The 14052-nt window shown below is 47.9% G+C and overlaps 7 protein-coding genes across 7 annotated transcripts; 3 read left to right on the top strand and 4 right to left on the bottom strand.

Annotated features, from left to right (window-relative positions):
* Positions 1-696: 696 nt before the first annotated feature.
* BDW43DRAFT_306376 (GPI anchored serine-threonine rich family protein) lies at positions 697-1384 on the top strand (the record flags this gene model as incomplete). Its single annotated transcript, XM_032046011.1, has 2 exons — positions 697-840; positions 908-1384. The coding sequence occupies 2 exons, from the start codon at positions 697-699 to the stop codon at positions 1382-1384; spliced, it is 621 nt and encodes a 206-aa protein (XP_031905353.1).
* A 268-nt stretch (positions 1385-1652) lies between these two features.
* BDW43DRAFT_261906 (MET18/MMS19 family protein) lies at positions 1653-5700 on the bottom strand. The gene is made up of 6 exons (XM_032040362.1): positions 5499-5700; positions 5168-5441; positions 4947-5044; positions 4748-4887; positions 4509-4697; positions 1653-4461 (listed from the first exon to the last, which is right to left on the bottom strand). Exons 1-6 carry the CDS (start codon positions 5578-5580, stop codon positions 2074-2076), a joined length of 3171 nt encoding a protein of 1056 aa, XP_031905352.1. The 5' UTR covers positions 5581-5700; the 3' UTR covers positions 1653-2073.
* BDW43DRAFT_118450 (uncharacterized protein) lies at positions 5648-6756 on the top strand. The gene is made up of 2 exons (XM_032038041.1): positions 5648-6457; positions 6510-6756. The coding sequence occupies exons 1-2, from the start codon at positions 5816-5818 to the stop codon at positions 6600-6602; spliced, it is 735 nt and encodes a 244-aa protein (XP_031905351.1). The 5' UTR covers positions 5648-5815; the 3' UTR covers positions 6603-6756.
* A 153-nt stretch (positions 6757-6909) lies between these two features.
* BDW43DRAFT_306373 (ER membrane complex subunit EMC3) lies at positions 6910-7977 on the bottom strand (the record flags this gene model as incomplete). Its single annotated transcript, XM_032046010.1, has 5 exons — positions 6910-7106; positions 7192-7353; positions 7408-7774; positions 7835-7868; positions 7928-7977. The coding sequence occupies 5 exons, from the start codon at positions 7975-7977 to the stop codon at positions 6910-6912; spliced, it is 810 nt and encodes a 269-aa protein (XP_031905350.1).
* A 201-nt stretch (positions 7978-8178) lies between these two features.
* On the top strand, positions 8179-9240 carry BDW43DRAFT_118412 (signal peptidase complex subunit 2). The gene is made up of 3 exons (XM_032038040.1): positions 8179-8311; positions 8424-8722; positions 8784-9240. The coding sequence occupies exons 1-3, from the start codon at positions 8266-8268 to the stop codon at positions 8997-8999; spliced, it is 561 nt and encodes a 186-aa protein (XP_031905349.1). The 5' UTR covers positions 8179-8265; the 3' UTR covers positions 9000-9240.
* Position 9241: 1 nt separating this feature from the next.
* BDW43DRAFT_118331 (methylenetetrahydrofolate dehydrogenase (NAD(+))) lies at positions 9242-10907 on the bottom strand. The gene is made up of 4 exons (XM_032038038.1): positions 10520-10907; positions 9734-10367; positions 9590-9679; positions 9242-9534 (listed from the first exon to the last, which is right to left on the bottom strand). The coding sequence occupies exons 1-4, from the start codon at positions 10714-10716 to the stop codon at positions 9448-9450; spliced, it is 1008 nt and encodes a 335-aa protein (XP_031905348.1). The 5' UTR covers positions 10717-10907; the 3' UTR covers positions 9242-9447.
* Positions 10908-11489: 582 nt separating this feature from the next.
* BDW43DRAFT_118329 (F1F0 ATP synthase subunit alpha) lies at positions 11490-14049 on the bottom strand. The gene is made up of 5 exons (XM_032038037.1): positions 13706-14049; positions 13360-13529; positions 13170-13226; positions 12992-13112; positions 11490-12932 (listed from the first exon to the last, which is right to left on the bottom strand). The coding sequence occupies exons 1-5, from the start codon at positions 13775-13777 to the stop codon at positions 11682-11684; spliced, it is 1671 nt and encodes a 556-aa protein (XP_031905347.1). The 5' UTR covers positions 13778-14049; the 3' UTR covers positions 11490-11681.
* Positions 14050-14052: the final 3 nt, after the last annotated feature.

Genomic DNA, 14052 nt, shown 5'->3' with positions numbered 1-14052 from the left:
ACTAAATTATTTATTTGACCTAGATTTCCCATACGATAGCTAATATAATATGCGTCTATTTATTTAGTATATACCGTCTGGACCATAGTTGAGGGGGGGGGAGTTGAGCTTGGAATGCAACGCCAACAACAAGATATCCGCAACATTCTCCGGGCTCATCCCATAAGTTGCCAGCCAACCAACCCAGCTAGTGAGATGATCAAGAATGCGACTATATGTTAACCCCTCATTCTGGGATTGCTTGCTGCCAAATAAACGAGCCAGGAGTCAAAAGATTTGAGCAGAAGCAAATACCTATAAACATGCCTGGGACCTGCCTGTACAATGTTTGATCTGGCCTCCTCGTGTTATCCTGTTGATTGTTGAGCAATTAATCAGGTATCACTGGGCTATATCTGGCTTCAAGGACAGAAAGAGCCAGATTCGAAGTCGAATACCGTTGAAAGTCTTAATTGTGCGTCAGGGAATCAACCACGTTGGACGTGCTTGCCTATAACTGTAAGTCAGGGATAGGGAAGGCTCTATTTGACCATGGACTCCTGGTTCTCATGGGGTCCTTGTTATCTTTCTTTGCCTGTCTCATCATCATCAACTCTCATACCATTCTTTTCCTGTCTACTGTACATCGCTTACATATCACAAGTGCCGTGTATCATCCATCATCTAGCGCTTAACAAGGCATCCAATACTACCAGTATGCACGTATTCGAATCTCTCTTCGCGGCCGTGGTCTGTTTAGCCCATATTGGATTCACAAATGCATTGGCCTTCACTGAGTGGCCGAGCACGATCTATGCTGGTGAACCTAATACCGTGAACTGGATCGGGGACCCCGACGTTGTATGTTGTTGTATCCATGTGGTCCCATCCCTATCACCATACTCGCGCTAACAATCATTTCTTCCAGCCAGCTACCATCACCTTGCGCAGGGGCGCATCCACCAATCTCGACGACGTGGAGGTCCTAACCGATCAAGCTCGTGGAAACACCTACACCTGGACAGCCAGAGAGGACCTAGAAGATGGCTCGGATTACGCTCTGCAAATCAGACAAAACGGCGAAGTCAACTATTCAGGACTTCTAGCTGTCGCTCATCATCCGGGCCACCAAGCCCCCTCATCAAAAGGACCACCTCCTGATCGGAACCCTGACTCCCCGAACTTCGATACGGCTCCCCATGCGTCAGATGCGGGCGTAGCGAAGGGCAACAATGCGGCAGCTACCCCTTCGAACAAAACTGAAGATGAGGTTCAAAGTACTGGTAATAACCTCACTTCTAGTAAGAGTGCCGTGGCTGCTAAGATGCAGACAGGCGATGCGTCCCGAAACTTGTCGCCTGACTTGATCCTGGCCGCCATTGCTATCTTATACCTCAACCTTTAGGACCGGAAATGGTTTATATAACCATTGCTATTTACCCCATTCAAAAAAAAAAGGTCAGTTTAATCCTTTTTCCTGCCCTTGCAGGTCGGAGGCAGATGTTATGGTCCCTGCAGTGGTTGTTCTGTGTTTGTCATGTATATATTAGTACCCATCCGCTCGTTCCTATATGACTCGGTGAGACTGATGAGAGTACTAATCTCTTCATGAGCTCATTGGATCCCTTTGCTACCAGAGCGCTGGCTCGGACCTCAGTTACTTTCTTGCAGGCTTCATAGTCTTTCTGTTAGAGAAATTCTCGATGGTTATACTGTTACAGTTGTATGTCATGCCGTTGAAACTTGGTTGAATCCAAAACATGACTTGAAGAATTGTCACTCACGGAAGGAAATCAATTCTTTTTCTAAGGACTAGCAATTAACCCTCAACTTTTGCCAAAGACCATAGTGTTTTTGAACGCTCTACATTCCCGTAGCTCATTTAAGAGATATGTATTTTTCGCATTTGCCCTTGAATGATATGCAAAAGAATGCCTGTATGCAGTGTGCCCTGACAAAATGTTTTGATAAAAGAACCCCGAAAATCTATATTTATCAGGCGCATTTTCATCACCCTTTCGCACCACGTAAACAAGGCAAAGTTCTTGAATATGACAAGGAAACAATAATATAGGGCCAACAAGGTAAAATCATTTATTCATCGTCATCAGGAGCATCATCCACTCTCCTAAGCCAGGCTCCTCGAGCATCAACAGCAGCTTTACGCACATCGCGTTTCGGGTCATCGAGAACGGAGTGCAAAGAGCGAACCACTTGAACTTTGACCGGTAGAAGCGGGGAGAGCTTGCCTGTTTTAGTAACAGTGGGGGCATCGGAAGCCGGCATCTGCGCGAGCAGGTAAAGACATTTCAAGGCATCGACGCGCAGCCGGGAACTGTTCACTGCGGTTGATTTGTCGCCAGCGGGTTTATATTCTGCGGTCTTGAGTAGACGGGTTACCAAGCTTTGGACGTGGCCGCATTCCTCGATGACACTGACGCCGTTATCACGGATGATGACGGCCAGGGTCTCGAGGGTTGCGGCTCGGACGGATTGAGAGTCCGACGTTTGGAGATCCAAGCTTTGGAGGAGAAGGGGGAGAAGCGTTGGGAGTTCGGGCATCACCAGGGATGTGGGGATGCTGGATAGGATTCCAGACAAGGCTGTTAAGTGTGCGGGTTTAATGTGTTCAGGGGTAGGAGAGTCACTGCCTGCAACGTTGACTTCGCGGATTTTGCTTGAGATGAGAGGCACCAGGGTTGTGAAAACACGTTGCTTTGATAGCAGGCGGATGTTGGCTCCGTTTATGGCAGAGAGCACATCATCGTCTCTAAGGAGGATTGCGAAACCGCGAGCAGCTGTCGTGCTGGTTACTTCATCCGGAGATGAGAGAAGTGTTAGTAAAGAAGTTAGAAGACTTGTTGTCTTCGGAGCAAGACGCAAACTTAAGGCCTTTGAAAGCCAGAAAACTGTCATGATTGTTTCAGGACTAAATTTATTATCCTCGACATTAAGAGGGAGAAGTTTGTCGAACAGCTCCGTAGAAAGACTTAGCTCGGTTTTTGGCAGAAACTTGTTCACCAAGAGGGCAAGATGACGCAGAAACGCAATATGTGTTGCAGGCGAAAGTCTAGTAGTGGAGTGCTTTACAATATCGAAGAGCAAAGCAGACATGTTAGGGCTGGTATAAGGTAGGTTCATGCAGTCTGTCGGAAGGCCTGCAAGAAGATATGTCGAAATAATCATGGTGCGCTGTAGATCGTCGCTGGCTGAATCCAAGAACGGCACCGGCGAGAAGTCGTCAGCGGTAGAGTATAACGTATAGATGTTCTCTGCAACTTCATTCTGCTTATTCCTAGGAAGTGACCGGACAATGAGATTGCAGAGTCTCCCAAGCGTATCCAAAACCGTGGCATCATTCAGAATGTCATTTTTGGCCTTTCCTGAAGCTGAAATAGCAACGTCGCGGCACATACTAACCACTATCTTGTCGTAGTATAGTTCCAAATTTGGATCCTGATCCATATTCCTTTGACTCATAACATACAGAATTGTTATTAGGATCGTCTTAGGATAGGCTACGGAGCCTGGCTGTTCTTTCTGCAGCAAGATACTCAACTTGCTAAGTAGCCGACGAACTAAAGTCTCGAAAATATCCTTCTCGACGCTTATTTGCGCGAGCGTTTCAAGTGTCGTTATATAGTTGGGATTCGTCCCGTCATCGGAATCGGGAAGCGTCGCCACAAAGGCAGGGAAAGTGATATCCATGATCAGCCTCGGTTTATGTTTCGAAATCTCAACCAAAGCCGCGATTGCTTCCTTTTTCAGATCATCCCGGCCTATAGACTCCTCCTTCAGGAGTATCTCATCAAGATACTGCACAAATAAACCCACTTCATTATCCTGGAAGAAGTTTCGCAAAGTGGAAAGACGCAGGAATCCCTTCAAAGCAGTTGTGCGGAAAGACACTTCTTCCTTGATTACACCCATTAAAGCCTGACCAAAGATGTCGAAAAATTGATCTTTAAACTCAAACAGGGGGTTGTCGATATTCGTCTCAGGGGTGCGCGCTGTCCATTCACCAAATATTTTGATTGCGGAGTCAAAGAGCACAACCAAGGTGTCCAAGAGAGCCCTCTGTTTGGCGATGCCATCGGCTTCTTGATAGATTGTCAGGAGCGGCGCAACAACTGCCTGCACGGCCAGAGTAAATGATGCAAAAGAAGCGGCCGATACGAAGCCAAGGATTTGTTGCGCAGGCTTCGCTTGTTTCTGCTGTGGCTCTTGTAATTGTTCATTACATTCCTTAGTGAGAGGCCGCATGTAGTATGCAAGAGGTAATTGATCAGAGACCTGAGTGACACCTTCCGATAATCTCTTGGCAATGTCCTGTAGGGCTTGCAAGGACAACTCGGAGAGAAACTCTTCCTGCGCATTAAGTATTTCAAACTTCAATGATTCCCATATCGTGATTGAATATCTAGACACAGTATCCGGGTCATACGAGTTGATACAAGCAATCAATGCATTGAGAGCATCTTTCTATAAAACTTGTCAGAAATACCTTGACAAGTCGAGATCTTTCTTACCTTGACATTTGGTGATGTAGAGTCAAGTTTGTCTAATAGAGATGAAATAGAGTGTGGAGCAAATAGACTCGTCGATGATATGCATTCCTGCAAACGATCTTTCAAATCCTGGGCTGTGATACCGTATGGGTCATTCGGTGGTGGTCTGAATGTGATTGGAAAGTAGTTATAGACAGAGTCAAACAGCACCTTTAACCGTCAGCTATTGGATTTAAGCCTTGGAGAGAAACAGTACATACCTCAGCATGGCTGGTAATATCCCATTCTACCATCACGACCTTCAGGATAGAAAACACAAGCATGAGGTTTCTAGGATCCTTTTCACCTGTCATAAGATCTACTATTCCCACTAGCGAACGATCACCCATATCGTGAAGAGCTAGGTACCGTTAGCACTTGGAAGGCTACGACCTAGGATCATAATCCTGGAGCACGCACCGGAGCGATGGTTAGACATCAATTCGTTCAGCAATTGATATACTTGGAATCTCTGGGACTGCGACCGGGATTGAAGGTCTTGGAAATGCTCAAAGATGCTAATACAAAGTGTTAGCCAACTCTATTCCCCCACTGAGTCTTCATTCCCGCAACTCATGGTCATCCGGTGCTAGATGGAGAAACTAGGCGTAGACAGATCGGGAAGTTAAGCATGCACTCACGCTTGCGCTACTTCCTCCGCCAATGCCTTATTGAAGCGGTCCAACTTCTGAAGTGTGTCCAGCCCAGCAACAGCTCCACCATCTTGGATACGGTCACAGAAGAAGGTAGTTAGGACCTGAATCTGTTGTCTCGAAAGGAACTTTGGCGGCAGTGCTTTAATCACAGCAGTCAGGTAGGAGACTGCTTTGCCTCGCAGAATCGGATCCTCATCGTTGATATATTCTCCCAACGACTGGACGACTTCGATAAGGGTCGTTTTCTTGGTCTCCACATCTTCCAGCAATAGTTAGAACATATTATTCCTAACAATGATCTGTCGAGCAGCGTTACCTTGAGCAATTCGTTCAGCGATCTGCTTAGCCTCCTGCTTGTCATGGTCCACGACCAGCAGGAATGTCTGCAACGCCGACATCTTCACAAGCGACTCAAAAGAGGGGTAAATGACTCTATCCCCTCCTCCGCGACCGGAACATGACGCTTTTTGTGGCCGCCGATTGCCCTTATCGATAAATATCACGTGCAATTGAATTCCTCCGCAATATCACGTGTGGGGCCTGTGGCAGAATAGGGAATGACTGATAGTTGCGTCATGGGTCACTGACTTGGTGTGCATGAACGATCGATAATTCCATTTATCGTCCGTTAAGATGCGACACCAAACTCTCACGCCAATCTTTCTGGTCTTTCTAATAGTTTGCGCAGTACTAATAGCTCAGAACCCTCCAGGCCTCCCTCTTCGCAAGCGTCTACCGCGTCCGTTTGTCGATCTACCTCATTTACGGCACGAGCGGCACCTACAAGAGAACAGCGAACTAAAGCAGTGGTTGCACAATCAACAGCCCATTATGACCCCTAATATTGCCATGCCGCCTGATACTGGCTCTAGCGGAGGGAGCAGACTTGCTCAGGATTCCGGCAATGACGGTCTTGTGATATCTGATGTTCTTCCTAAAAATCGTGGCATCAATATCTTTGCCTCTCTCACAAGGGATTTTGAGCCTATCGAATCTCTATTTAATGATGCGACGAAGAATTTAACCGTCCTTGCCCCTCGCAACAGTGCAGTTCAGGGTCTTCCGCGTAAGCCTTGGGAGAACCCGGATGATTATGAACAGTTTGGGGAGGCGAATGCGTATGAGGGAGAGGATGGCCAGGACCGCGCGAAACGCAACCTAAAGCGTTTTGTAGAGGCCCATATAGTACCCAAGAGTCCCTGGAATAAAGGGGATGAAGTAGAGACCCTTGGGGGTGACAGGCTGAAATGGACGAAAGATGGAGATAAGATCTTTGTACGGTCACCGCTTCCTATAGGAACTTGCTCTATGTTCTAACACATTTTAGATTCAACCTGGAAATATTGAGGTCGACAGTATTGCAGAGCAAGTTTCAAATGGTGAAGTATGGATCTTAAACGGTGTTATCAATTACCGTTGAAACTCTCTTTACGAATTCTGTGGCGATACAAACAACGTAGATATAATCTGGAAATGCTGTGGCCTTTTCATATCGTAATTTGAATTAAAGCCGAGTGTACGCGCATTTCTTAAGCAGCAGGTATAACACAGTGGAGCTTTTGGAAGAATGGGCTTTGTATCTACGGCGAAGTCTAGAGCAGGCATCTGATTTAACCCTCAAGATGCACCAAAGTTCATTCATCAATTGTGTATATCACTGTGCTTTTAATATTCTGATAATGTATAGAACATCAATAAAAGCAGAGGGTGTCTATGATTAGAGGTAATTAGATGAGGCCCTCCTTAGAAGCAATATTGTGCAGTATTCTGTCCTCAATACCATCCAAAATGCAAAAGTGCTCCGCAACCTCCAAGTTCTCTGCTTCACTTTGATACAGCTTATCGGGGTCTTGGCCAGGCTGGAAGGGGTTAACCCCTACAGTAGGGTTCATAGTGGCCATTTGTTGGGACATGTGATTGGCAGCTAAATAGATATTAGCACAACATGAATAGCCGGACCGAAGCCAGGTAACAGAAGCTGAAGAAGAGTACAGGATCGTAAAACTAACCATTGTCGCTACCCAGAATGAATCCAAAGACTGACTGAAGACCAAACAGATTGAGGAAGTACCATGACAAACTGGACACCCACCTGACATCCAAGTCACGAGTCATGACACCAGACTGGAGCATAGACTTGAACCGGACGGTGAGGGGGAACGGCAATTTCACTGTTTCACCGTGTCAGAACAGGAAATGGAATGGAGAGCAGTATAATAACATACGAATAACGAATCCAGAAAAGAAGGCATTAATCCAGCTCATAATGAGAGTCTGTGGGATCATCATCATCATATTTCCTTTCATCATACCCATCATAGCCTCCATGCCCGCAGGGTCAGTCATCGGATTTGCTGGGGGCTGGCCGCGACTATTCGGGTCCTTCAGAAAAGCGCCGCTTTGGTAAGATGAGACGAGGTAGTTCTTCCGCATTTCGAATGCATCTTTTGAGAGGACTGCTGAGGCATTGTTACGGAGGTTAACACCGCGCAGGAGTGACAGACGCTCGCAAGATTCGGCCAGAGTAGACGCAGGCTTCGGGGGAGTGTTCATCAAAACCGTGGCATAGTGACGTAGGATACCAGTCAGAATCTACATGCATTAATTAGTACCGGAATGAAACTCTTTATTAATTCGCCTGATGGGTCATACCATGACAATGGTAATAGGGAATAAAATCCAATAACTGTGCATCGATTCCAAGTCAGTTTCTTCTCATTCGGTTGAGATTGCACGGAAACCCACAATAAAGCTGGATCCCGAAGGATTGTCTGCTCGACCCCCTGCAATGCCATGGCTAGTAACACTGAGAGCAATGGGATGGACGGTTTTCAATTATGCTTTAAAAGAGAACTCCCGACATGCGGTCCCCACGAGACTGAGCTGGGGGGCGGGTATTCACTAGCGCCGCCGAATCGCATTAAGTCAGCTCTCCCGAAAGGGCCAGCTCGCCGCAACTCCTCGCTGTCATCTATGTAAAAGAACAAAGAATTCTCGGACTTTTTACAGAATCCACAAATTGCCTTCTTGAATCACTTGGTAATCTGAGCACACAGTCTTCTACTCGAAAGTCAAAAACCCAAATGGCGTCAACAGAGGCACAGAAAGTGCCCGTTTACTCAGTCAATGGTCAGTACTAGAAGTACACAAAGCATTCTACCCATTTAAGCCTACTTGCGACTCATGAGCTCTCTACTGTTATAAGATTTTCTTCTCTATATTTACTTATGGTTGTCTCTAGATCTCAAATCCACTACAGATGACGCGCTAGCACCACATCTAACTACCCTTCCCAAGCCCTATGCCTTTACTCAAGACCATACGAAGACGAACGTCCGCTTCCTGCTGGGCTACTCTGCCGTCGCCATTGCAGCCTTTACATTCTATGCTGATCGCAAACTAGGGTGGGAGGCAACACAGTCAACATGGGTCATAGCAGCCGTTGTTTCCTACTTTATCTTGAATAGCCTGCTCACATACTGGATTTGGGCTGTGGAGGCAGGCGAGGTATTCCGAGGAAAGCGGAAGTCTGGTGAAACGGTACGTGATATTACATGAGGGCGGCAGCCAAATGTACTAAGCTAATTGTCTACCTGGTTAGATTGCCATTCGCTCCTCCGCAAAAAAGCACTCGCCATCGTATAAAATCCGTGTGCAGTATACGTCAGCTACGAATAAGGTTCTCGAGGAGAAGGAGATTGAGGCACCGTTCATGGCTTGGTTTTCTGCAGATGGAACATTTCATCCTGATCCCCTTAAGAAGTGGCTGGCAAGCGAGATCGAAGTCCTGCGACTTGCGGCAAAGGAGAATAAATAAAAAGTTAGTCAGACCTGCATGAAAGGATGTAGTCAGCATATCGGTTTAGGTTATTTCGAAGTGCAGCAATTTGGACATTTAGCGTGAGAATGCTCCGGCCTGTCTCCGTTTCTGCTACAGCCATCCCGCTGTTCCTCCTGCCTGATATCCTTACCGTCTGTTGTAAGGTTAATAAAAAGGAGCGTGATGAATCCAGCGAACGGACTGTATTCATACAATCTTATATCTGTTCTAATTTATCCCAAGAATTCCAACTCCCAAGCAAACAAAGGACATTGGCTGTTTTATTGATCAGTCCAGCAAGATCAGCCTAACAGCTCGCGCACGAAATGACTTTTAAAATAGGTATATAATAATTCATCTAGAGAAAATGAGGAAAGGAATAACAATAGGGAAAATAAGCTCTATAATTCGAATGGTTTCTGAATGATATCGTCTCCCGAAACAATTATTCAGAAGCAGCTTCCAGGGTACCGGGACGCTCGGTGGCTTCAGCAGGCTTCACGTCATCCAATCTCCGGTTTTGAATGAGTCTCTGTAGTGAACGGTCAGCTCTATTATGCTTTATAAAAGTTAAGCAAGTCTCTCACCAGAAGGTTTCTAAGTAGAACAGCGATGGTCACCTTTCCAGTGGAAGGCATAAAAATCGAGGCTTTCTCCTTCACTTCCGGTCCGAAGTTCTAGAGTGGTGTCAGACAATTACAACGCAGAAAACAATAACTAATGCGACCTACCTTCTCACTGGAGAAGTTGACACACACAGCACCCTCTCTGAGGAGGCTAGTATCGAACTTGTACTTATCCCCAGGAACACCAGAAATGACGACGTCACACAACGGAACCACATCCTTCAGAGTCTTGCCTTCCAATTCGTGAACTTCGTGTCTCCGCTTCTTGATACCTTCACCTCTGGTGAACTTTTGGATACCAGTCACATCAACACTGTAGACGCAGGCTCCATCATTCGCTAGCAGAGCTGCCAGCGGCCGACCGACGACCTCCGATCGGTTTACCACGCAGATGGTTTTCCCAAAGAGACGGTTCCCATACGGCAAAATCGTATTATAGATGTTGAGGAACTCGAGGATCTTGATAATAGCGAGGGGTGTGCAAGGGAGGATACACTTCTGCCGCTTCGTCTCCGGGTCGAGGAAACGGATGTTCTGATACATGTTGAAGATGTAGCGATGACTTAGACCCTCTACATCTTTGGATACGTCGACAATCTGTTGCAAGTACTGGTCTTGGCGGTTGTTGAAAATGGGGTAGTATACGATAATGCCGTCCACGTCAGAGTCGACATTAGCAGCTAGAATAGCCTCTTCGAGGTCGTCACGCTCAACATGGCGGAGGGAATACCGGAAGCCACTGGATATTGAGGAAAGAAGATACTACGTTAGCTACGAGTGGAACTCCAAGAAGTTGCCGCCCAGGACCTCCGAGATCGCAGATTGTAGAGGCACAGGCGCAACATCAAGAGCCATTGGCGCGAGAAGGAGTAAATACGAGAGAGTGCTCACTTTTCTTCACAGGTCTTCTCCGTCCACTGGGCATACATGAGTGCCGCAGGGTCATTGTTGGCCAGAAAGCCCACCAGGTGAGGGGGCTTCTCCAGGGTCTTCACGCCCTCCTGGACCTCTGAAAGCAGACTGCTGACGACATGCTTAGAGAGCACAACCTTACAGGTAGCTGGTGCTGAGTCTGTAGCAGTAGCCATTTTCCCGATAGTGAAAGATGTTTTGGAACAAGTCGAGAATGTGTCAATGCTATGCGTCAAGTGGGCTTTTGCGGAGGGGTATGGAGAAATTTTTGGGACGGAAAAGGCTGCTCGCTTATCGATAAAGAAGGCCGCTTTCGGCCCACTGAGTCACCATAGATCGAGAGAGGTTCAAACGTATGTCAAGGCGAAAGCTGATCCGCGCCATTCAGGAACATTAAGTTGTTGTGGATCAAGTAGTCTTCAAGTAGAGTAAGCATATATCCTAAGACATTCCTGTTGCGGTTAAGTTCTGAGCACTGGCTTGGATATTTATATAACCAAGTCCCCCATCGCAAGTTAGCAGACACCTAATACCAGGGCGCAGAAACAATATAAAAGAACTACCGATAAACTGAGGTCTCCAAGTCCAATAAATATACCTCCGGTTGGTGTTCCGGAAAGAAACCCTCATGAAGTGCCGCCAGCGTCCAAGTCCACTTACAAACCATCTCACACAATCTCCTAAAGGCAACTCTACGGCCTAGAAAATATTCATGCGAGGGAATGGACGAACAAAGGAAATCATATTCAGGCTGCATACATGGAGAGAGAAAACATGGATTGAAAGAGAATATGGATGATACGCCATTTCGTCCAAAGGGTATGAGACGAATCCGGTCGATCTTTTATCTCGTTCCCCAGGTGCGCGAAAGGATCTAAACGTACAGGATATTAATTCGTAGCTTTGAGTTTTTTTACCCCCACAACTATTCTGTCCTCCCCTCTAGCTACTGAAAGGCCAGGTTGTTACACATCAAGGACTCCCGTTTTACCCCCTCAGTGTTCTCGACCAACCTCGGAGCTTCGGTGGGAAAGAAAGGAAAACTGTGGTCTCAAATTGTACAAGCTAATCTTGTCTATACACATAGAGTCAGGAAAAAACAATACACGGTTGGCTCATCACCCAGTTGCCTTTTGCTCACCTATGCGTTGAAAGACTTGTTGAAGGCGGAGATAACCTCCTTGAGCTGAGCCTCAGTCTCCTTGCTGACCTGGCCTTCCTTCTCAATGGTTTCCTGGATCTCAGGGTGGTTGCTCTTGATGTGAGCGAGGAAGTCAGACTCCCACTGCAGGATCTTGGCGACGGGAACGGAGTCGAGATAACCGTTGACACCAGCGAAGATCAGAGGAACCATGTCGGAAACGGGCATGGGAGAATACTGCTTCTGCTTAAGGAGCTCGGTCAGACGCTCACCACGGGCGAGGGTCTGCTTGGTGGCGGCATCAAGATCAGAACCGAACTGAGCGAAGGCAGCAACCTCACGGTACTGAGCCAAGAACAGCTTCAGAGAACCAGCAACCTGCTTCATGGCCTTGACCTGGGCGGCAGAGCCGACACGAGAGACGGAAAGACCGACGTTAATAGCGGGACGGATACCCTTGTAAAACAGTTCGGACTCCAGGAAAATCTGGCCGTCAGTGATGGAAATGACGTTGGTAGGGATATAGGCGGACACATCACCACCCTGGGTCTCGATGACGGGCAGAGCAGTGAGGGAGCCACCACCGTGCTTCTCGTTCATCTTGGCGGCACGCTCAAGGAGACGGGAGTGGAGGTAGAAAACGTCACCAGGGTAGGCCTCACGACCGGGGGGACGGCGGAGCAGCAGAGACATCTGACGGTATGCGACGGCCTGCTTGGAAAGGTCATCGTATATGATGACGGCGTGGCGGCCGTTGTCACGGAACCACTCACCCATGGCACAACCAGTGAAGGGAGCAAGGTACTGCAGAGGAGCGGCCTCGGAAGCAGTAGCAGCAACAACAATGGAGTACTTCATGGCATCGTTCTCCTCAAGGGTCTTGACGAGCTGAGCAACGGTGGAACGCTTCTGGCCAACAGCAACGTAGATACAGTAGAGCTTCTTGGACTCGTCGGAAGTGTTGTTCCATCTCTTCTGGTTCAGCACGGTATCAAGACCGACAGCGGTCTTACCGGTCTGACGGTCACCAATGATCAACTCACGCTGACCACGGCCGATAGGAACCATGGAGTCGACACACTTGAGACCAGTCTGGACGGGCTGGTTGACGGAACGACGGGGCAGAATACCAGGGGCCTTGAGCTGAGCACGGCTCTTAGCCTTGGTGTTGATGGGGCCCTTGCCGTCAATGGGGTTACCAAGAGCGTCGACAACACGGCCAAGAAGCTCAGGACCGACAGGAACGTCAACCTGTAGAGCACTGTTAGTATATTCCCAATTTCTACCGTTTAGTAACAGTGACTACTCACAATCTCTCCAGTACGCTTGACAGTCTCGCCCTCCTTGACGAGACGGTCGGAACCGAAGAGCACAACACCGACCTGGCCGGCTTCCAGGTTCATGCACATGCCCTTGACGCCAGAGGCGAACCTAATCTTTCGTTAGTGAAATTTTCCAGGTGAGATCTGAATATCAAAATCAACTTACTCAACCAACTCCTCAGCCTGGACATTGGTCATTCCGTGAACACGAGCGATACCGTCACTGTTGAATGAATCGAATCAGTCATTGGCTCTCTAGGCAATTGCGTTGTGGCTCTTGCTGATGATTTTCGATGGATTTTCGATGACATGGCTGCCGGATCCAGAATTTTCAATTGGACGAATTGACCACATACCCGACGGAAAGGACACGTCCAGTCTCAGCAAGACCAGCTTCCTCCTGAACACCGCGAATTCTCTGTTCAAGGATAGAAGAGACCTCGGTGGGAGCAGCCTTGGCCTCAGCGGCGTAGGAACGGACCTGCTTAGCAGCACCAGAGACGGGGCCGGGAGCAGCCGCGCGGACCTAAAGGAGAAGCAAAATTTGTTAACAACTGAACATGGCGACCACAACGCGTCAAAATGACATAGAAAGTATTGCGATATGAAGCCATCCGATTGACAGTCACATTGAGATGACTTTTTAGATGGTATAGGCGAAATTGATGCGATGTCGTCGATACAAGTAGGGATAAGACTCACCGAAGCGATCCTGCCAGTAGCAGTGGCAGCCGCAACGGTGCGGCTAGACTGCCGCAAAGCGTTTCTGAACATTGTGATGGGGGTTCAGAGGAGTGGGAGAGTGGTTTCTCTGAAAGAGAGATGTAATTGGGGGGGAGGTGGAAGAGGAGAGAGGATTGTGGATGGGTGGAAGGAGAGCTTTGTCGTCGGGGTTGGGAGGATTCTCAGGACTGCCACTAAACCCAGTTTGCCGAGCCTCAGCAACCTCCGAAGCCGCCCTAGTGCGTTCACGGGACACCCACCCGCCCCAAGAAAACATCGTTACTTTGACGTACCGATCTTACGCCCCTAGATTCGGACCATTCTGG

Source organism: Aspergillus alliaceus, assembly GCF_009176365.1.
Source record: "Aspergillus alliaceus strain CBS 536.65 unplaced genomic scaffold BDW43scaffold_3, whole genome shotgun sequence".
Lineage (NCBI taxonomy): Eukaryota > Fungi > Ascomycota > Eurotiomycetes > Eurotiales > Aspergillaceae > Aspergillus > Aspergillus alliaceus.
The sequence above is the reverse complement of the archived record's forward strand: the minus strand, read 5'-3'. Positions and strand labels throughout refer to the sequence as shown.

Excerpts from the sequence above, each read along its gene's own strand:
- BDW43DRAFT_261906 (XM_032040362.1), bottom strand. The coding sequence starts at position 5,580 with ATGTCGGCGTTGCAGACATTCCTGCTGGTCGTGGACCATGACAAGCAG. Across the intron at positions 4,888-4,946 it reads GATGTCTAACCATCGCTCCG|CTCTTCACGATATGGGTGAT; the intron begins GTGCGTGCTCCA and ends AACGGTACCTAG. Across the intron at positions 4,462-4,508 it reads CTACATCACCAAATGTCAAG|AAAGATGCTCTCAATGCATT; the intron begins GTAAGAAAGATC and ends CAAGTTTTATAG.
- BDW43DRAFT_118450 (XM_032038041.1), top strand. The coding sequence starts at position 5,816 with ATGCGACACCAAACTCTCACGCCAATCTTTCTGGTCTTTCTAATAGTT. Across the intron at positions 6,458-6,509 it reads AAGATGGAGATAAGATCTTT|ATTCAACCTGGAAATATTGA; the intron begins GTACGGTCACCG and ends AACACATTTTAG.
- BDW43DRAFT_118412 (XM_032038040.1), top strand. The coding sequence starts at position 8,266 with ATGGCGTCAACAGAGGCACAGAAAGTGCCCGTTTACTCAGTCAATG. Across the intron at positions 8,312-8,423 it reads GCCCGTTTACTCAGTCAATG|ATCTCAAATCCACTACAGAT; the intron begins GTCAGTACTAGA and ends GGTTGTCTCTAG. Across the intron at positions 8,723-8,783 it reads AGCGGAAGTCTGGTGAAACG|ATTGCCATTCGCTCCTCCGC; the intron begins GTACGTGATATT and ends CTACCTGGTTAG.
- BDW43DRAFT_118331 (XM_032038038.1), bottom strand. The coding sequence starts at position 10,716 with ATGGCTACTGCTACAGACTCAGCACCAGCTACCTGTAAGGTTGTGCTC. Across the intron at positions 9,680-9,733 it reads TCAACTTCTCCAGTGAGAAG|AACTTCGGACCGGAAGTGAA; the intron begins GTAGGTCGCATT and ends ACACCACTCTAG. Across the intron at positions 9,535-9,589 it reads TTCTACTTAGAAACCTTCTG|AGACTCATTCAAAACCGGAG; the intron begins GTGAGAGACTTG and ends CGTTCACTACAG.
- BDW43DRAFT_118329 (XM_032038037.1), bottom strand. The coding sequence starts at position 13,777 with ATGTTCAGAAACGCTTTGCGGCAGTCTAGCCGCACCGTTGCGGCTGCC. Across the intron at positions 13,530-13,705 it reads CTACTGGCAGGATCGCTTCG|GTCCGCGCGGCTGCTCCCGG; the intron begins GTGAGTCTTATC and ends CTTCTCCTTTAG. Across the intron at positions 12,933-12,991 it reads TCAAGCGTACTGGAGAGATT|GTTGACGTTCCTGTCGGTCC; the intron begins GTGAGTAGTCAC and ends AGTGCTCTACAG.